Source organism: Quercus lobata, chromosome 9, assembly GCF_001633185.2.
Source record: "Quercus lobata isolate SW786 chromosome 9, ValleyOak3.0 Primary Assembly, whole genome shotgun sequence".
Lineage (NCBI taxonomy): Eukaryota > Viridiplantae > Streptophyta > Magnoliopsida > Fagales > Fagaceae > Quercus > Quercus lobata.
In genome coordinates, this window is record NC_044912.1 from 4,083,551 (window position 1) to 4,105,987 (window position 22,437).

The following is a 22,437-nucleotide window of genomic DNA, read 5'->3' on the forward strand; positions in this document are numbered from 1 at the left end:
AATTATAAAATGAGTTTTAAAGTATTAATATCACAGATAAATGAGGTAATTATATTGCAGATGGAGGCAATACATGTGATAGGCTTCAGCACCCTTTCCATTCAAACTTGACATTATATATATTCTGTTAAGCTCCTAAATGCCTGGGGAGGAAAAAATAGAATAGGGAAAAAAAAAGTCTAGCTAAGAAAATGCAAAGGAAAAAGATATGTCAATTTAAGATGAGATTTGGCAGCAACTTCCAGTTTTGATGTTTACTCACTTTTAATCACATTAAAAGCATGCTTTTAAAACACCAACAAAAGCATTTTCTTGCCGTTCTTTGTTGTCAGATCGTTAGGAGTCTCATTTACAACTCTAGTCAAACATGTGGTGGGCAATCCATTAATAAATGTATAGTAAAAGAAAAAGAAAATGCAGAAACCAACAGAACTTGAATTAAGAGGAAAGACAGTGACTTACTGGAGAAAAATGTTGACTAATAATCAAGGTCACTTTCACTAGATTACTGCCAATCGCAGCCCTCGTACCCACTTGACTCCTCACAATCAGAGCTTCCTTCTCCACTGGGTCCAGCCATATTGTAATCAGAGCTTCGTTCCACTTCCACTGACAAACTGTCGAAATTATGATGGAGAACATCCATGTCAAGATCTTCTATGTCTTTCTTGTATATCATATGGAACCCCCATTTTTTTACCTTCACGCTTGAATAATGGGTTTCAATTTTAATTATAATCTGACTGAATCCATTCACGTCACCTGACTCACCTTCCCTCAATAATTTATTTGATTCCTCGTCCAAGAATTGAGGAGTCACATAGACTAGCCGAAGGTGATCTGCTGAAACCTGAACAACTGTGCCACTTTCAAAAGAAATTTCTTTTCCATTGGCTGTCAACGAATAGTCAAGCGTGGGGCACACAACGCAAATAGCAATTCCCACGTTCTTACACAAATAAGAAGGTAGTTTTATTTTCACTTCTTTCCCCATGTTTTGGTGGCTAAACCACTCAGGAATTTCACTTCCAGGAAAAACAATGTTATATGACTCTTTTAGGACTGAGAGAGGGAGAGAGGGAGAGAGCTTGAGGGACTTTTTTATCCCTGAGATAAACCAGTCTCTGCAGCTTTGATTGTCAACCAATTTAAAGCAATTTTCAAGATCGAGAGATGGTTCCAATGAATCGCTTGGTTTTAATGGATCTGGTAACATTTCCAGTGAGATACAACCTTTTGCCTCAACGAGTTCAATATTCAATGGAAGCTTTGGCAATGATCGAAGACTTGTGCAATTATTCAAGTGCATCCATTTCAATTTCGAAAGGTGAATGATGCTTTCCGGAAGGCAATCAAAATCATTTCCATCTAGAACCAACCATTCTAAAGAGACTAAGGAACCAATATCATTAGGGATTGCCTTGAGGTTGCAGTCACCTAAAAGCAAGTGGGTCAAAGGAGACGCAGGTGCTAGAGATAGAGAAGAGAATAGCAAGTCGATGGGATGAGGACTTATTGGCATTGATAAAGAGAATAGCAAGTCGATGGGATGAGGACTTGTTGGCATTGATAACCCCTTACATTCAGTCAATGTTAGGGAATGAAGATGTTTTAAGAGACCAATGGAAGAAGGGACCTCTCTTATAGCAGTTTCCCACAAATCCAACTTCTCTAGACTTTCGGCATTCCCTAGGTTCTCTGGCAGTCTATCCAGTTTTGGGCAATACTGGAGACAGATTTCTCTAACCAACTTTAAATTAAAAATGGTATCAGGTAAATGCACAAGATTTTTGCAACTATTTACATTCAACTCAACAAGGTTAGTCAAATGCTCAATTGACGTGGGTAGTGTCTTAATTGCAGTAGAACCTAAATAAATGATGCGTACACTTTTCATGTTTCTCCCGAATTCTGGAATTTCTGTTATTTTTGAGCACTCATTAAGATTAAGTTTCGTAAGACACTCTATTTCAAACTTGCTTGGAAGACTCGTGAGGTTCTCGCACCTTTGTAAATCAAGAATTGTAAGCCTTTTATGAATTCCAATTGATGGGTCAATCCTACATAAATTTATACAACTTTTAAGAACCAAACTCTCAAGATTTGGGACTTCAATGATGTCTGGGGCTTCAATAAGTTTTAGAGATTCACTCAGATTCATGAATTTCAAATTCTCAAAACTCTGTTTAAAAAAAAAAAAAAAAAAGAGTAAAACAATTAGCTTCTACAAACAAACTTATTATAAAAAAAGTAGTATAAGGGTACCTAAATTACCTTTGATTGGGAACTTGATGTCAACGATTTTGAAGGGTACCCTCTCCAATCAAGAATTATTAAGCTAGTAGGAAGATGTTTGAGATCACGCATAAGTTGAACACCACAAATTTTAAGCAATTGTAGATTTCGCATCTTTGAAAAGGCCTCAGGACTCCAATCTACATTTTTTGGTTCATGCATCTCTAGTACTATGCATTTAATTTTCTCTGTTCCCTAATAATAAAAACAAGAGGGATTAGTATAAAATGTATAATTACTAGACTAATATAATTTAAACTCCATTATTATTTATAAAAAAAAAATTATGTTGAATAATATAATAAGATATATGCTTAGTTTCTTTCAATAAACCCTTACCGTATTTTCTGTCAGCACATTGTCGATATCTTTAAATACCCACAATCTACTACGTTTCCCAGGGTCTTGGCAGTCACAAACTATATGTCGGCCCATATCTTGTAGCAAATCATGCATCCACAATTGATTTTCATGCAATTTAATGAGAGACTTATCCCTAAGAACTGCCAATCCAAATCTAGGACATGGCCCAAGATAGCCTAGAAATTTTATGACATCATCTTGATTCATGTGATTAAAAAAGCATGCGATATGTAAGAAAATTTCCTTCTCTGTATGATCTAGTCCATCAAAACTTATTTGAAGCACATTGAAAATTGTTCTTTCACCAAGTTCGGTGAGGTTTTCCCATTTACTTGTCCATTCACCAATGCTTCTATAGTACAAGGAAGAACCCAAAACTTCAAGGGCCAAAGGAAGCCCCTTACAATAATCTACAAAAGCTTGAGATAGCTTTCCATAATCTTCAGGTGGATGGTCCATTTTCAAAGCTTTCAAACTAAAAAGTTGAAGAGCTTCCTCATGATTCAAGACTTCAGCCTCATAAATTTCATTTTTATTTACTTCATGCAAGTCCAACAAATGCTTATCTCTTGTTGTTATCATAACTCTACTACCTGAACCAAACCAACATTTCTCCCCAGCTAACTTCTTCAATTGGTCTAATTCAGTTACATCATCAAGAACAAGAAGAATCTTTTTGTTACGTAACCTACTTTTAATCATGCGAACTCTCTCATGATCATCGTGTATCTTCAAATCTCTATCATTCAAAAGTTCCCTCAAAAGTATTTGTTGTATCTCATCTAAACCATATTTTTCAAATTTTGCCCCAGCAATAAAACAGCAAGCTTGAAATTTATTGGAAATCATATCATAAACAACTCTAGCAAGAGTTGTCTTACCCATTCCTCCTGTCCCCCAAATTCCTATAAAGCGAACATCATTAGACTCCATAGCTAAGTGTGACTTCAATTTCTCAACTCGGGTTTTAGTTCCTACTAGTCCAACAGTATCTTCTGAGACTGTATTCCTCAATTTATTTGATATCTCATTCACAATGACTTTGATACATTTTGCCTCAAACCTACAAAAAAGAGAGAATAATAAGCTGTGAATCTGAATCTACCAGTGCAGGATATATCCATAATATAAATTTAGTAGATATATGGCATTAAGTTTAGTTTGTTAAAACTGAAATTGGGACAAATAGATGTAATCGAATGCTTCTTTTTTATATTATTTTTTATAATAATGTAATTAAACGCTTCGAGCCAACATCCAAAGAGCTACCCATATAAGTTTTTTTAACTACCCATATAGATATTGGGTTACCAACTTACCATCGTTCAATTTTAGCAATACAATTATGAACTGTTCCTTGATTCCTTTCTTAATTTTCATAAATAATTGTGGTTGAAATTTCCTAGATTTTACATCTTCAATCTTTAACATGTTTTATACCTCTTTATGTGTAATTTCATATGAAACGTTTCCCTACTTCCCAAGATCTTGGCCTTCCAAACTAGAGCTTTAATTTACAGGGAGTAAGGAAGAAGACGAAAATCTATGAACGGGAGGGAAAACGAGCAGCTGCAGAATATTTAGAAATGAGGAAATTCAATGTCATCATCCAATCCCATTGCTTACGATAGTAATGGTCATTAATAAGTCGAGCAATGTTAGGGACAAATTTCTTTTTTACAACTTTTGTTGCAATTTGCCATGTGATGAGTTATAAGTGGTGGAGGTGTGGACCCACCATTTGACCTCCACCGTCCACAGGCTATCATGTGACAAATTGTGGCAATAGTTGTGAGATTTATTGTATTCTTAGCATTTTCCTTAATAAGTCTACTAAATCTATCAAAAAAATCATTATAATAAAATATAAAAAATAAAAGAACCGACTAAATAGCCTTGTTGACCATTAAACAGTGGAATCTTTCTCTTTGTTTTATTTGTATTGTACATCAAATCATTAACTGTTTTAATTGTTTCAATTGTCGCCCTTAATTAGTTACTATGAACTACAAATAACAAAAATTGACTTATGCCTGCCTAAGAATATTATTCCATGCAAAATTACAATATATTTGGTACAATATATGAGAGTTTTAGAATTATATAACTATCGGTCATTTAGTTATTGTCACCAAAACATTCACATTAAAATTAGCTATAATTATATAAGCTGATGTCAAAATCACATCAAATCATATATTATAATACTTAAAATTAGGGTTAATTAAACCAACATTCCTTGAGATTTATTGAGATGACACTCATCCCAACAACATTTATATAAATAACACTCATTCCTTTTGAGGTTTCTATAAATCCAACATGTAAGTCCTACTTTCCTGCTCTAGATGGAAGATGTGCCACAAGACATTACTCATGTACTTTAGGCAATTTAGCCTTGTTTGATTAATGAAGTCCATTTGTCTTCTTCTCAAAAAAGGAAGAAAAAGTCATACTTGATAAATCTCCATATTCATTGATGAACCCATATAAGTGTGACCCTTCCTGCTGGGACAATACACAGGACATGACAACTTAAATGTCTTATTTGTGATGTTGAGTTTATTCTTTGCTATTTATATAATGTGAGCAATTTATACATAGCATTTATTTATGTTAAGATCTATAGGACTATTTTATTTATTGTATTATTGTAGAAATTTGATTTATGTTATACTTGCTTTAAATAACTCTTTTCATGGTTAGATCCTAAAGAAATTTCACTTCTTCATGAATTTATCTTGAATTAGAATTGTTAGGTTCTAAACATTTAGTCTTAAATGTTTAGGTTCTAAATATGTTGTATATTGGAAAACTGAGAAGAAAAACTAGTCTAGAATAAGATCTTAGTGTCTTTGAAGTGGTTTAAACATTGCTTAAGTTGATATAAGTCAAGATTCAAGAAGCGGCAGAAGTATTCAAAAACTGAATAGCTCAACTGATTGAGAGAGACCTTCAATCGATTGAACTGCAATTTGCTAAATTTTAATTGATTTGAAGCACCTTTTTTATTAAAATTTTAGTTTGCCTAATTATATTATTATTTTTAAAAAATTTCATTAACTTCTTCACTATTTTTCAAATGTAATTAAGTATCTTTTTTCCCCCTCACTTCCCACCATTTAAATTTTTTTTTTTTTTTTGGTATTTTTTTAATGTGACAAGTTTAAGACTTTAAGCTCATCATATTCTCTTCTCCCAAAAAAAAAAAAAAAAAAAAAAAAAAGCTCATCATAATCTGTACTTCAAATTTTGTCATTTACTATTTAAAATATGAAACCAGCAAAAAATCATGTTTTTGCAGGGCTAAAAATGGGCTAGAGATCTATATTTTTGTTGTTGTTTGGGTTTAACTTTCTCGTTCGTTGGACTAATTTTTGTTATATGTTTGGGCTCAGGATCATACTAGGGGGCCCAGATGAATTTGGGCCGAATACTAAAACTCCATGAAAACATATAGAGTATTCACCTAGTCTTACTTTTATTATATATATATATTTTTATTCTTTATATTTATATATATCTTTGTGTTCACCTAGTTTTACTTTTATTATATCTTTTATTATATATTTTTTCATTCTTTATGTTTAAAGTTTTGTACCATTTCAAAAATTAAAAAAAAAAAAAAAAGTTTTCTAAATGAGACAGCTTTTTTGAATGGGTGGTACAAGAGACACAAATTGCAGATAAAGTAAAATAATAAAAAAGAATAAAAGTTCTAATACACATTTACACACGCTTGAAAGAGTACGATTTTGGTTGAAATGACTTCCGGTCACAGTTATAGTTGCTTGTATAATAAAAAAAAGTACTACATTTTAATTAATCCAGCCCAAAATTCGTCTGCTGCTTGCTTTATTTCTTTCTATAGAAAACGTGTAAATATAGTTTGGTGTGTTTTTTAATATTTTGTAGCATCAAAAAAAAAAAGTTAATGGATGAGAAATTATAGCTTATTTTTAGAGATGGTTTTTACTAAATATTTTTGAAAAACAAGAAACAAAATAAAGAAAGTTAGAATTTTTTTTAGTTCATTTAATATTGCTACTGAACATAAAAAAATAAAATAATATTATAAAAAATTCTTTTTCAAAAATGACACATTATTTAAAAATTATCATTATCAAAACATACAGAACATATGTCAAGTAATGTAAAATCATATAAAAATACATAGTCATTATAGTTACTACGTAAATTTATATTGGCATTATTTATTTTGCATTTGAAAGAAAATGGAGAATATTAGTTTTTGAATTCAAAAGAAATAGAAAAAAATTGTAAAATATCAAGAAAAATTAATATGAAATGTTTTGTAATAGATAATTTCAAGTAGGATATTTTAAAAAGTGAGTAAGTAAGGTAGAAAAAGAAGATTTTTGTACTAAAATAGAAATAACTTTTTATACAAGATGCACATGCTTTAAACGTGTGTAACAGAGTAAAAAATGCTACTAAAAAAAACCACGATCTTACCCTTGATGTGGCAGTAAATGCCTGCCGGATAAATTCCCCACTTCTCTCATAGCATCCTTCCATTTCTGGATCTTCTCCCTGTCGATTCTGTCATTTCTTTGATGTTCGTCAAAGGCTTCTTCAAACGGCCCAGTCTGCTTCCGTACGTCGGAGGGATCTACGTGGTAAAAGACGGGCACCACTTTAAGTCCCTTATTTTTTTTGCATTCAACAATTTTAGCAAGTTCATCCAAGCACCACCTAGAATCGGCATATTTTTCTGAGAAAACAACGATTGCATACTGGGAATTTTCTATTGCTTGTATGAGCTCAGAAGCAATTTCTTGTCCTAGTGGGAGTCTTTCGTCATCTCTAAAGGCTTCAATGCCTTTCAATCTAAATGCCTCGTATAAATGGTCTGTAAAGCTATGGCGGGTGTCCTCACCCCGAAAACTGAGAAAAACATCGTAGTCCCAACCAGGTAAAGAGGGTGTTTCGGAGCTAGTGGAAGCCATTGGAAACTTAGTAATAAGCTTTTTTGTGGAAAAGTTACAAAGGAAGTTGCAGAACAAAGAAAATGGAAACCTGGAAAGAGAGTTATCAGAGCTTTATGAGATCTTACTTTCTGTAAGGAGAATGCCCTAGGGCAAGGAACGTAAAGGTAGCTCTATTAGAGAAAATGAGATGCGGAAAGAAGATGAGAAGCAGAGAAAGAAGATAAGGATGGGAGAATATATAAAGGTGGAAGAAGATAAGATAAGGGTGAAAGGAAACGTGTGGTTGAGAAAAAAAAAAAAAGTAAAAATATAAATAAAAGTAAAGGGTAGAGTGGGATGCGTGTCTATACAAGGAAATTTACAAAATGAAAATTACAACTGAATTAAGACACAAAAAATTATCACGAAAGTTTCAAAACAGTTGAGGTATTAAGGTTTGTTTGGTAGCCCATTTTGAATATGTTTTTGAGTATTTTAAATAATATTTTACATATTTTTACATATTTTTTCTCTATATATATATCAAAAACACTCAAATAATATTACCCAAAATTTTCTATTAAACACCTTTAAATATTTTATTAGACTAAGATTGATTACAACTAAAAATAAATAATATTGTAAAAATATTGTCACATTTTATTATATCTCTACTTTTTATATTAGTGCTATTTTCTTTAGAAAAAAACAAATATAGAAATCGAAGGCTTGCACTTGGCTTAGAACGCAGCACGGCATCCTGGAAACTGCAGTGTGAACTAGGCTTAGAATTAGGGACTTTCGTGCATGCGGGCCAACGAGCATGATGACCGATTGACCGGGTTATAAAAAGAAGAGCTATTGGAAAATACTCTTTGCTTTGTTGGTAGGGAACATTTGTACTGTGAGAGGGAACATTTGTACTGTGAGAGTCCTTCCAAGCAGTTTCATGTACCTTTACTCTCTCTCTCTCAACATATATATATATATATATATATATTATTATCAATTTAGTTTATATTATTTACAATTTATAGCAAATTAACCTTTACCATCAACTCATTAAGAAAAACTGATTTAAATTGATAATAACCCTCATAAAAAAAAATGACAATAACCCCAAACTTTAGTAGCTAAAATGATATTTTTACCTAATTAATATATTATGTACATTTTCATACAGCTTATAAACTCTTTCTACCGTTTACATTAAAAAAAAAAAAAGTTCCCATCAATGCTATAAAGGGGAAAAAAAAAATGTTTGAGAGTGTTGTACTGTTCTTTCTAAGTGTGATGAACTGGTGGTGGTACCAACTTTTTCTTAATCTTAGAATGAAATTAATTATCCTACTCATTAAAGAATAAATAAACTAGAAAGAGAAAATTGATAAAAAGAAATATTTAAATGGGTCTAGGGAAAAAAAATAGTCTTGTATAATCTTGTATAAGGATATGTGAGAACTGAACTAAATTTATAAAAAATAAATAAAAAATAACTAAAATTATAAATGAGTTCAAGTTACACCTGGTATAATTCTTTAGAATTACACATTTTTTAAACTATTGGATTTAAGTTAAATCCAATGATCAAAAAAACACTCTTATTAATGCTAATTATTATATTTGACTCTTTACGTTTCTCTCTATCTCTTTCTCCTCCACCATTGTTCCACCTCCATGAGAGACAGTGACTTGACTCAAAAACTCAAATCTTTCAGCTTTCATCACCCAATAATTCCTCTCTCTCTATCCTTACTTTTTTTAACAAACTTACCACAATTCCATTGGATTTCCACAACCGACACCAAAAGTTTCATTACCCACACACACTATTCAGTGTTTACAATAATACAGACCCAATTACAATTCTCACCAGAGATATTTTCCGAATTCAGATCTTATTCTCTCACTAAACAATGCACTCTCTTTAGCCACGTTGGAGATTCGTGTTTTTCTGTTTTTGTTTTTGTTTTTATAAATTAGAAAGAAAAAAAGAAGAAGTATTTCACTATGTCGAGGAGACCAGGAAATCACGCTCGACGATTAGGGGACAATGGAGGTTTATTTTCCAATCACGGTCTTTGTCGATTTTGTCTTTGGGGCTTATCATCATGGTAATTCAAATTTTGGTTTGTTTGTGGTTATGGAATGTCTGCTTCAAATTATATTAATATTATAATATAGACATTGAGCAAATTTCGAATATGGACGTCTATATAGTATGGAGCTCAAAAAGAAATGTCTATATAGTATGGATTATAATATTGTGGTAATTCAAATTATATAAATATTATAATATAGACATTGAGCAAACATCAAACTGACTATAACTAGTTTATGTCTACTTCATTGAATTGGGAATTGGGACAATAAATAAATAAATAAGGGAGGAGAAAGAGAGAAATATGTATTGAATGTCATAAATAATAGATAATAAATGAGATCAATTAGAATATTAGTATTAATGAGGTTTTTTTTTTTACCATTGGATCTGTTTAAATCCAATAGTTTAAAAAATGTGTAATTCTTTAGAGTTATACTTGGTGTAACTTGAACCCATCTCCTAAAATTATATATTATATAATAAAATTTGGATATTAAAAAAACTATAATTTTGTAATAATTGTATATTATCTATAGTCTATCTACAAAATATATAAATGGAAGTTGCTTGACTTTTGATTAACTTTATAATATTATTATGCCACATAAACTTGTAAGACCTCACAATTTACAAGTCATTATTATTATATATGTTCCCTGCACTTGCAAACATAATCATAATAAATGTCTATTAATAACTACTATAATTATCAAATTTCAAATTAAATATATATATATATATATATTATGTTATATTTCTCGAGTATTGCATGTGTTGCTGAATAATTTAGAATATTTTAGTAAATATAATGATTAGTCTTTCCTAAATCCTTCCCAAGTATTTTCTATTGTTTTATTTTTTATTTTTAGGTCATGTAAGGGATATCCTTAGGGTAATTGTTAACAAACTATTTTAGGAAAGGTTTGACACCACTTTTATGAGAAATAGAAAAAGTTGTCAAAATATTTTTTCTTTTCTTATAAAAACTTTCCTAAAATGATTCACTAACCAATATCCTTAGAGAATCTGTTAACATTTCCCTTTATTTTTTAATTTTTAAGTTGGTAAAGTAGTGATGCAAAGTGAAATGAAAAATATTGAAAAAGTGAGAAATTGGTGTGAGATACAATATGAAAGAGAGGGAAATTTTTGTCTCATTAAAAATTGTGAGTGGAATTCAGCGATTTTTGGTTAAGCAAGAGTAAGCAATCATGATAATTCAGTAGCATAGTGCGTGCTCTCCTTTATTATATAAAATTAGCGATAATTCCGAAATGATACATTGGTATTAATTAGTACCGAAATATTTCATTTTTTTACCAAACTAAAATGACCTCCGGTACGATATTGAGTCCCTTCTTCCCAATTCCTTTTGTCCTTTACAACCTTTCTTTTTTCCTTTGAGAGGTAATTGGTAAATAGTGGTAATTGGGATCTAATCTAGTGTTTTTTCGTAATAATTTTTCACTATGTATGCCTTGTAAAACTATAGCTTATAAGTGCACACTAAAATCATGTAAAGTATGCTTTGATTTTTCAATTAATTTAGCGTCTGTTTGGGAATAACTGAAACTGTAATTTTTTTACTAAAAATACTGTAAATAAAGTTAAAAGGTAACCAAAATATACCGTATGATCCATGAATTGTACCAAAAAGTACAATAAGATCAATAAATAGTTACAAAAAATAAATTAAATAGTAACAAAAATAAATTAAATAAAAAAAAACTGAATACCAACGCAACCTTAATATTCTTAAACCGTCGATAACAATCATTTTTAAATGTGAATAGGATAATAATTAGTATTTATTATTAAAAATTAGTCAAATAAGCATGGCTTTTGGGTATTCGTGAATAAGTTAATCCATTTCCATGCGCTTTCTTGAAAAGCCCTTAGATATTTTCTCCTAGGAAAACTCAACACCTTTAACGACAATTCAATGTCGTAGTCAAGCCTAGCCAACTTTCCATGCAAGTTCCAGAGAAGAGCATAGCTTTAACTTCAGACCAGTGTTTAGTCAATTGTCATTGGCTGATTGCTTTATCCGTGTCAAATGAAGTGTGAACTGTGAACCAGCTTTATCCAGTCTACACCTTTCTTTAGCAGGGTTGAGTCTTTGTTTTCTTCTCCACCCAATTTAGGTACCCACTATTTTTTGGGTCAAAATTAATTAGATTGAAAAAGGAGAAGAAAATATCTGGTGCAATGGTTGCATACAATCATTTCTCGGAACACATCAGATCTGTAGTTATGTTATTTAATATGTTCCTTTTACATTCAAGTTTTTAGAATACTAAACTTTTTTAGCATAACAACTAAAATGATTTTTGTTTAGCAATGCAAAAATTAGTGCTTTAACATGAGAGACTCAGTTGAGCTATATGATTTGATAAACACCATCAACTAATATATAAAATGGGGTTAAAGAAATGATAATCCTCCATGTCACAAAAACTAAAAATGAAACTCTTGCAAGATTCTTAATTTTTCCCCCTCCTTATCTTCCATCTACTCTGGACCAAAACTGGCCACAAAAGCTTCACACTCAAATTTGTATATCAACCAAACTATGATTATAGATGTGAAATGGGGAAAAGAAACAATAGAAGAATGAAAAACAAAATCTATATTCAATAGATTTGACAAAAAAGTGAATCTTTGTGGGGCCAAAACCTTAAAGACCCAGACAAGCATATAATATAATCAACGAAATGCTAACAAGATTTTTGATCCCTGTTGGCTTATTAATCTAGTAAAAATTAGAAGAATCCTAAATATCAAATTAAAACATAATCGATGGCTTAATTCAATAAGGGTGATGATAAAAGTTTATTCACCTCCATGCATTCGATAGTGTTCCTAGAAAGTGAAGCTTCAGCCTTCAATCTCAAGTATAAAAATTTTTAATTACAAGGTAATTTATTAGGATGGCAGCGCCATACTAATAATTATAGATAGTTTGATAAGATTGGAATGTGCTGCATAAATTGCTTTAGGCTCCGTTTGGGAGTTTATAAAGGAATGGAATGGAATGGAATGGAATGATCATTAAAGGAATGGAATGGAATGGAATAGAATGGAATGGATTTAGTAGGGAAAGGAATGGAATGGAATGTGATTTAAAAATCTTGTTTGGATGTTATAAAATAAAGGAATGGAATGGAATGGAAAGTAAGTAACACCGTTTGGGAGTGATATTGGAAGGAATGGAATGGAATCATTTTATAATAACATTACTATTATACCCCTCATTTTAAAGAACATAAAAAATAATCAATGAGAACTTATAATTACTTTGAAATGCTTAGTATTTAGTGGATGATGTGAAACTAGTTAGCCACAATTGGGTTTGTATTAGATTATTGAATTACAATATTGTTTTGTCAAGGTGAATAGATTGTATCACGCTAATCAATAATTTAACAGATGAAGATAATGTCATGAAAAATTAACAATAGTACAATTTCTTTATTTCAATTTGTAAATTTTTTTTAGGGGCTGCTAGTTTTAGATTGGATCTTTTTTGGTTGGTATGCTTTACAATGGATTTGATAATTTAATACATCTCCATCTCCCAATTTCATTAAGGAAAAAAAAAATTATTGTAGCTAAAAAACAAGTTATGTATATTTCTATGTTGTAAAGCAATTCACGCATCACATATTTATTCTCAACAAAATAAATATTGTCTAACAATGCAAATAAATATCTTAAAAAAAAAAAAACTCCGGTAATGAGTCATGCCAAAACAAAACAAAATAACATAATCCATTCCAAAACTAAGGTTGGCCAAAAAATCCCACACTTTTTTAATTTTTAGGCCTAGACATCAGTGTCAATAAGACACATTTGCGCTCATGATCTGGACAACCAAAGAACATCTCTTTATAAGTTGGATTTTTTATCAAAAATATGTAGGCCTCAGGCATAAAAAAATTTATATTAAAAATAATCTACTCTAACTTATTAAAGTTCTAAACTACTATTATTTTAATTAAAATACTTTTCATTTTATTTTCTTCTCATTTTAAATTTTTTTTACTCTTGTTTTTTTCTTAACCACACACCTATCCTTGTACACTAGCTTTAACATCTTAATAAGTTGTAAACAAATGCATAAAATATATTATGTATATATTTTGTTTAGACAGAAAGGGAATTGACGTTGATAAATTATAACATAGATTGATGGATAGAAAAGGGAACTATCTTGGTCTGTACAAAAACACTATATATAACTCTCATAAATTACTAGCAAACAGTTCATAAAAATTAAAAAAAAAAAAAAAAAAAAGACTAGCAAACAACCGAAAAGAAAAAGAAAAAGATAGACATACTTGGTTTAAGCAATATTTGAAAATTGCAGCAGACAAAAAAAAAAAAAAAAAAAAAAAAGACCAGCGGCAGTAGCTTCACTTTGTAGAGGACGGACAATATTGTGCAAGAATTATAGCTTTATTTTTCTTACGGCTGAATGAGAAAAAAAAGGCTGATATTAAAGGGGTATTTTAGGAATTTTAACAAAAATTTCATTAAACCTAAATTCATTCCCTCCTATTCCTCCCAATTTTGAAGGGAACAAAAATTTGAGATTTTGAGGGAAAAGGGAGGAATGAGCATTCCCTCCTAACCATTCCATTCCCTCCCACTTAAACTCCCAAACAAGGGAATGGACATTCCATTCCCTCCGTTAAAACTCCCAAACAAGAGGAGGGAAGAATATTCTAAAAATATTCCTTTTATTCCATTCCATTCCATTCCATTCCCTCCTCCCAAACGGAGTGTTACCGGTAACTACAGTTATTATTTTTTTACCTTTTTTTATATGATAAGAGAAGTTTATAGTATCAAACTATCATTTTTATATTAATAATTTTTTTTTATAACCAGATATATATAAAAATTGATTTTTATTTTTAGTGTAAATAAAACTTAAATCTAAAATTTTTTATTTAATCACAAAAGAATTACCAATTGATCTAACGTAGCCAAAGACATAAACTGTAGACTTGATGACTAGTAGTACAGTCAGTCACATAATTACAGTCAACCAAAGGAGTACAATCTGTACAGGTAGCAGAAATTTAATTATGAAATCTTTTACAAGGTAATTTATCAGTTTGATACTAAGATCTAGAATATATATATATATATATATATATATATTTATGTTGGTAGTTACTTGTTAGTGGTAATTGGGGTCTAAAATAGTGTTTTTTTGGTTAATAATTTTTCACTATGCATGCCTTGTGAAACTATAATTTATAAGCGCGCACTAGAATCATGTAAAGTATGCTTTGATTTTTGAATTAATTTAATGTTCTTAAATTGTTGATAACAATCATTTTTAAATATGAATAGGATAATAATTAATATTTATTATTAAAAATTAGTCAAATAATCATGGCTTTCGAATATTGGTGAATAAGTTAATCCCATTCCTTGCACTTTCCTGAAAAGGCCTTAGATACGCATGAAAAACAAGAAAGTACCAAGTTTTATTTATTGTTTTTCTTTGTGAAAGAAGTGAACTTACTGACAAAGTAGAACAATAAAAAGACGAGTCTTTTTCTTTCTTGAAGGCCACGTCCACTGTCTTTTTTAAAAGAAAACAAAATACACGTGATCTTGGAATAATTATATCACAAAATTTACGATTTAATTTATATAATTTATTAATTTTAGTATTTTTTATATAATTTTTGTTATTTTTAGTTTAGAGTTAATATTTTCTAATTTTTAATCGCTTTTAAAGTTTTTTAGGTCTATTTCTATCATGGTTAAATATTAATTAAAACTTATTTTAAAATATATTTTCTTATTTATCAAGTTTTACTAAGCTTTTAAATAGGTCTTCATGTTTGTTTTGTAAATGTTTTTAAACTTTTTTTTTTAACAATTCAAATTTAGTTTAAAAAAAATTAGAGTTTTTCTCCATTATTTTATGGTGAATTGGATATTATTTTCTTATAACTTCCACACTCACAACATCAATTAGTATCAAAACCTTAACTTATCTTGGTTTGGTGGCTAAGATGTGAGACAATAACAATTCTGATGATAGAAATTATTTAATATCAACATGACACTTAGCAAGTATTATATGATGTAGAACCAGCACTTGCAAATATCTTTATCAAAATGGAACCGTTGGAATGTAGAAACAATAAGGATAAATGTTGTGGAAACGTAACTCATGGGCAACCTCCTAGTAAGCGAGGTTTTAATAGGTCTTATAAAAGAATGATAACTTTTAATCTTTATTTTTATAGAGAAGATTTCTTGATTAATTGATTACTTGATATAGATTATTAATTTGACTATGAGAATATTTCTAATGGAAAAAAGTTATACTTTGCATAAACTTAGGGAATATATGACAAAGACATTCTGATAGAATCTGATGGGGAAATTCATGAAGTTCTCATTATATGGAGCTTAGCTATAAAGCATAAAGTACAATATATCTATGGAAATGGAATGAGCTGCATAAATTGCTTGTGTTGATGGTAAATACAAATTTTTTTCCTTTTTTTATATGATAAGAGTTAAGTTTATAGTATCAAACTATCAATTTTATAATAATAATTTTTACAAAACCTAGCTCTTAGATTTTCTTTTCCTTTGATTTTTTAGTTTTTTTCGTTTTGAGAGGAGAGAGACATAAAAAGTAACAAAAATACAAATTTTCCCTTGTTTTTAATAGAGGTGGATAATGAAAGACAAACAGAGCTAACCTCAGGTGGGTAAAGTGCCAATTTTTAAACCACGGGTAGGCAAAGTGTTTTTCGGGCAAACCACAAGTTGGTAAAATGTAATTTCCCCTTGTATTTATTTGCTTTATATATATATATATATATATATCTAACTATTTATATCTGATGAGTAAGTTGTATTGTATTTTCTTAGTCAAAATTCCACTTATAAATCTCAATAATGATTTTTAATAATTTCATAATCATCAGTCAGTTTATATCAGTTTTTGTTAGACTCATAAAATGATGAAATTATTACAATTTTAAACCATATAGTAACCATTTGTGCGTCTAAACTTTTAAGGAAAAGAATATCATTTTTTTTAAGTTTATATAATTATTTCCAAATTTTGTTAGTTATACATTTTTATGAAAAAAAAAAATCAAAACATAAATAATTTAAAGTTAAACTCATAACGCTTTTGAAAGGTAGACAATCGGTTTTGTATCTTTTTCCTCTTGAATTATACTTTTTTCTTCTATATTTAATTTGATATAACAGGAAACGAATAAGCTTGAACAATTGGTGGTACAAAACTTTCCTTGTGCACAGTTTGAGAAGAAAAAACAACAGAGACACAATAATTGAAGAGGAAAAATATTGGTATTAAGTTGAAGAGTTGAGGAAAGTTGTAGGAAGTTTCCTGATTGGAATTAACTTCTTGGTGACTAACTATAAAGTTCTGTTCATATTACTTTTTGACAAATTATAAAGTTCTATTCATATTGCTTTCTTTTTCTATCTCTTTAGAATTTAGATATCTATTCAAAAACTAGATGCCATCGCACATAATTGCTTTCTTTGTGCGTGTGTGCTGAGTTTGAGAGAAGAGAAAATAATAGAGACAAAGCGTATGTCATTGAGAACTTCGGATAGTAATGGTTACTACTTTAATAAATTGTTGATTTTTGTTCATGTTAGAGAGTTTAGGAAAGTTCCTCCAAAGTTTCCGAATTGACTCTTAGTCCACTCTTAAAAATATCAAAATTATAACTTTATTTACACTTTTTATGATGTTCATAAGGTAAATAAGTCTAGTCATAGCAACTTATCTTTTGGATCCTATCAAAAAAAAAAAAATTTAGAAATAAGTCATTGACTATTATTCGAAGCAATTATGTGACGTTGTGATGATTAAATAAATAAAAAAAATGACGCGTCGTGATAATGATGAATTCTATAATTAATTTAGACGGACTTGAATTCGCTAAAAAGAAAAAAATGGACCGACCCAAGAAAATATGTATTGATTTTTGAATTAATTTATGTTCTTAAACTGTTGATAACAATCATTTTTAAATATTAATAGGATAATAATTAATATTTATTATTAAAAATTTGTCAAATAATCATGGCTTTTGGATATTCGTGAATGAGTTAACCAATTTTCTTATGTCAATGGTTACAATGTTACATGTTGGACAAAGGCATAACGATTCGTGAATAAGTTAATATGATTTTTATAAGTCATGGACAGGGACGGAACTGGGATTCGAACCTGAGGGGGCCAAAGCTTAAAACAAATTTTTTTTTTAATGAAAATAAAAACTAACATCTATTTCATATTTAACAAAATACTACATATAAAATAAGTGTTTTTTAAACATTTGATATTATAAACATTTCGACAAAGTATAACATATAAAATAAGTGTTTCTTAAACATTTCAACACATTTGTCCTTTTTTTTTTTTTTTGGATGAGAGTTTGTTGGTTATTGATGTTATACTTTCAATCCATATATATATTTTTTGTTGTGGGTCAATATCTCAACATTTCAGACAAAATCCAAAAATATATATATTTAAGGGAAATCTTAATTTTCCAGATTACATATGTATTCAAGTTTTGTTTTTGTTTTTTTTTTTTTAAATTTTGGGGGGTGGGGGGGCAATGCCCTACTGTAGGTCCGTCACTGGTCATGGAGTTAAACACACAAATAAATAGTTATTTAAATTGACATTCAGTGATTTTAAAATTTTTCCTTCAAATTGATTTAAAAGACAATTATGTTAACTTTAACAATATATATGCGTGTGTCCGATTAAGAAATGCCTTTAGGATATTTGTTAATGGATCATTTAAAGTTTTCTAAAAATATGATTTTTTTTTTTTCTCAATACCTTTGATGATAATTCCGTAGTCAAGCTAGCCCACTTTCCACGTTCCTGAAAAGAGGACAGTAGGACATAGCTTAACTTCATGGTCACATGCCTTTAAAGTTTGGTCGATAAGAGCGTGAATTGGGCCAGACTTGAGAAAATTCTATCCACTTTCTGCGCCTTTCTTAATTTGTTCCTTTAACCATGGTCCTGCGTTATTTTTACGTTTTTATTTTAGTGTTTAACCATGAATCATTTTTCACTCTTTCGAACAGAGGAAATAGGACACAGATTGGCCTAAATGGTGACCAACTATAAAGCATAAAGCATAAAGTTCAATTCATATATATGGAGATAGAATGGTCTGTATAAACGTTGCTTTAGTGGTAATAGTACACCCAAGTTTAAATTCAATTTCACATTTTTTGTCAATTTATGATTAGATTTCAACACTTACACTGAACCACCATAGGTACTATTAGTAAAAATAAAAAATTATGTGCACTAATCATAGGTGACACTTAAGCATATTATAAGGTGACACTTAAGCTTTTTGATCCCTGTTGGCTTATTCATCTAGTAAATATCAGAAGAATCCTAAATATCAAATTAAAACATAGTCGATGGCTTAATTCAATAGGGGTGATGATAAAAGTTTATTCAGCTCCATGCATTTGATAGTTTTCCCAGGAAGTGAAGCTTCAGCCTTCAATCTCAAGCATAAAATTTTTTACAGGGTAATTTATTAGGATGGCAGTGCCATACTAATAATTACAGATAGTTTGATAAGATTGGAATGTGCTGCATAAATTGCTTTAGTGTTTCTGGTAACGACAATTTTTTTTCCCTTTTTTATATGATAAGAGTTAAGTTTATAGTATCAAACTATCATTTTTACAATAATATATATATATATATATATTTTTTTTTTTTTTTTATCACCAGACATATATAAAAATTGATTTTTATTTTTAGTGTAGATAAAATTTAAATCTAAATTTTTATTTAATCGCAAAAGAATTACCAATTGATCTAACGTAACCCAAGACATAAATGTAGACTTGATAACTAGTATAGCCAGTCACATAATTACAGTTAACCAAAGGAGTACAATCTGTACAGGTAGCAGAAATTTAATTAGCTTTTTTTAATCACCCAATTGTGTACCAAGTTTTCCAATTTGCTTAAATATATTTATTATGAACATAATTTATGCGGGTTTTTCAGATAGGCAATTCTTCGTCCCTCAAGATTTGAAGTTTTCTTCTGTTAAAACAAAAAGGCTTCCCAATTCCTATCTCTTTTTTCTTTTACAGACTTTATTTCAGTGCCTTTACAATCTTTAACGTTATATGCAAGACTTGCAGCAAGTCATTGATTCCCCAATTTCTTCAGTGCATGCATCTTCCCCCTTTTCTCTTTTTCCCACCTACCAAGAACAAGAAGACGAGGGTAGCGAGCAATTTCGTGGTGACTTTATATCTTTCTCTTTCCATTATTCAGATGGGGGGTGGGGTATGTATGTTAGAGAATTTTGGAAAGTTATAAGAAGTGTCCTCTCTTTCCATTAATCATATGTTCGATAAAAATTGGAAAAAGAAATATGACACGCCTTAGTTACCAACACAGATTAACTTAATGGTGGTGGCCAGCTATATAGTATAGTTTCAATTCTTTTATGGAAAGGGAATGGGCTGCAAAAATTGCTTAAAACTGTATTATTATTCTTATATATAAAAAAAAAACTGTATTATTATTATTATTATTATTAGTAGTATGAGAGGATTTCGGTGAAAATACATGCTGAAGAAGTTCAAGGGAAATTTGTGTAATTTATCATTTTTTTTTTTTTGTCAAACTTAACTCAGTTGTTTCAAAATCAATAAATCAAAAAATTAACTCAGTCATCAAGGAAGGCTTAGGAGCAGCATGACCCACTTTCCGTGTTCGTGAAAAGAAGACAATAGGATGTTGTGTCCAATACTCTTGTAAAAAACACAATGCTTTTGTCTATGTTCACAGGATAGAGGCTGGTCACTTAATTATAGAATAATTTAAAGTTAAACTCGTAACACTTTTGAAAGGTAAACAATAGGTTTTGTATCTTTTTTTTTTCTTTTTTCTTTTTTCTCTTGAATTATACTTTTCTCTTATATATTTATTTATTTACCCCTTTAAAAATAAAAAAACCTTTTCAATCTCAAATTTTGATTTGATACAATAGGAAACCCCCTAGACTCCCTTGGAGCCCCACAGGCCCATAATTGGTTTACCACGTCCAATAGGCCCAATACAATGGCCGAAGAAAGAGTACGGCTATCGCATATTTTATTTTACTTTAATTTTTTTTTTCCCAGTAGTTTTGACAAAAGTCACCCAACAGATTAAAAATCAATGTTTGCGTGATATCCCATATTGCGATTCTTCCAAAACCATAAAATTGGAAATGAATCTGAAGAAAATAATGTCAATTTTCCTATTTTAAAACCCAAAATCTAAAGTAATAATTAAGAAAACAAGAAAAACATATTAAGGCATAGCCTACTTTCCATGATCTTGGAAGGAGTATAGTAGGACATTAAGTCCTGCCTTGAAGTTTCGTTTGATATTGCTTTCTTCAAATTAGGGGTGTGCACAAAACCGAGAAACCAAAAAAACCGACTGAAACCGATCAAACCGTTGCCAAAATTTTATTTTGGTTTCGGTGCGGTTTGGTTTCAGTTTCGATGTCCCACCCAAATATACCAACCCAATTGAAACCGAACCGAAATATATTAAATATTAATTTGTACAAATTATATCAAGAAAGTTCCTGATATCCTAGTGGCAAGGATACACACATTCCCACCAGTTAGCCAGGTCTGACCCATAATAAGAGTTTTTTTATTTATTCTCTCCTTATTACCAAAACTACTTCGTTTTGGGTTTGCTTTATAACCTTATTAATCCTATTTTTCAACATTTGTCTCTCACTTCAACAGCAGCTATTCTCCCCTTTCCCTCTCTAGTCATTCTCTTCCTCCCATCTCTCTCTCTCTCTCTATCGAGCTGCTTCAGTACACCTCTTCGCCGATACGTTTCTTTGCTGTTCTCTTTTTTTTGGGTGTGTGTTTGCTACTTTGCTTGGTGCTTGGTGTTTGGGTGGTGAGAAAACGTGGGAAAGCAAAGGGAAATATATATTTTCTTATTTTGGTATGATCTCTGAATATATACATGATTTTGAGTTTTTTTTTTTGTGCTTGGTGTTTGGTTGCTGAGAAAATGTGGAAAAGCAAAGGGAAATAGGCTTTTTTTTTTTTTCCCCTTTGATCTATTTGGTTTCTAAGAAATTGGAAGAAATCAAAAGTCGGCCAAACTGAATCGATTGAAATCCAGTTAGTTGAATCAAAAGTTATTTTTATTTAAATGCTTAGTGGAATCTGGAAACTTTATGACTAATACATCCACTAACTAATTTAATATAAGCAGAGTGCAAAATAATTATGCACTTCAGGTCATTGATAACAATGATAAGGATGTGTAACTATGTTTGCACTTGGTTGCTGTTTCACTCTTTTTTCTTTCTTATTTAGAGTAATTTCATTTGGGGTTTCTTAGTAAGGCTGATTTTTATTTTTTTGGTCTCTCTATGATAAGTAGGAATAATTTTATGACAAAAGGCAAAGGGTGCAAATAAACTATAGAAGTACACAGATAGGGTGACTTAGACATTTAGAAACTGAAAATGAAGAGAGTAAAAAATAATGTAGGGAAAAAAAGTGAAGGCTAGGAGCAAGCAAAGTTCGTAATTGACATCAATATTATTTATATTAGAGCTGCTTTGACATCAACCGAAGAATCTTTACCCTTTCAAACTAATTAATGCTTCTTTAAAATGAATAATG

General features: G+C 30.2%; 1 protein-coding gene across 11 annotated transcripts in view; it reads right to left on the minus strand.

Moving 5' to 3' along the window:
- Positions 1-22,437, minus strand: part of LOC115960126 (TMV resistance protein N-like) — a 55,364-nt gene that overhangs the window by 7,958 nt on the left and 24,969 nt on the right. For 7 of the 11 annotated variants that reach the window (XR_004085088.1, XR_004085090.1, XR_004085089.1 and 4 more), the window contains exons 2-4: positions 2,635-3,721; positions 2,275-2,490; positions 463-2,182 (exon numbers count right to left, since the gene is read on the minus strand). Coding sequence is in view for 1 of the 11 variants with exons in the window: in XM_031078844.1 (XP_030934704.1) it covers positions 506-2,182; positions 2,275-2,490; positions 2,635-3,721 (2,980 nt within the window). In the remaining 10 variants the exon portion in view is untranslated. Of the gene's footprint in view, positions 1-73; positions 358-462; positions 2,183-2,274; positions 2,491-2,634; positions 3,722-7,134; positions 7,813-22,437 lie in introns of those variants that run through there. The other 4 variants (XR_004085086.1, XR_004085093.1, XR_004085085.1 and 1 more) reach the window with 4 other exon arrangements.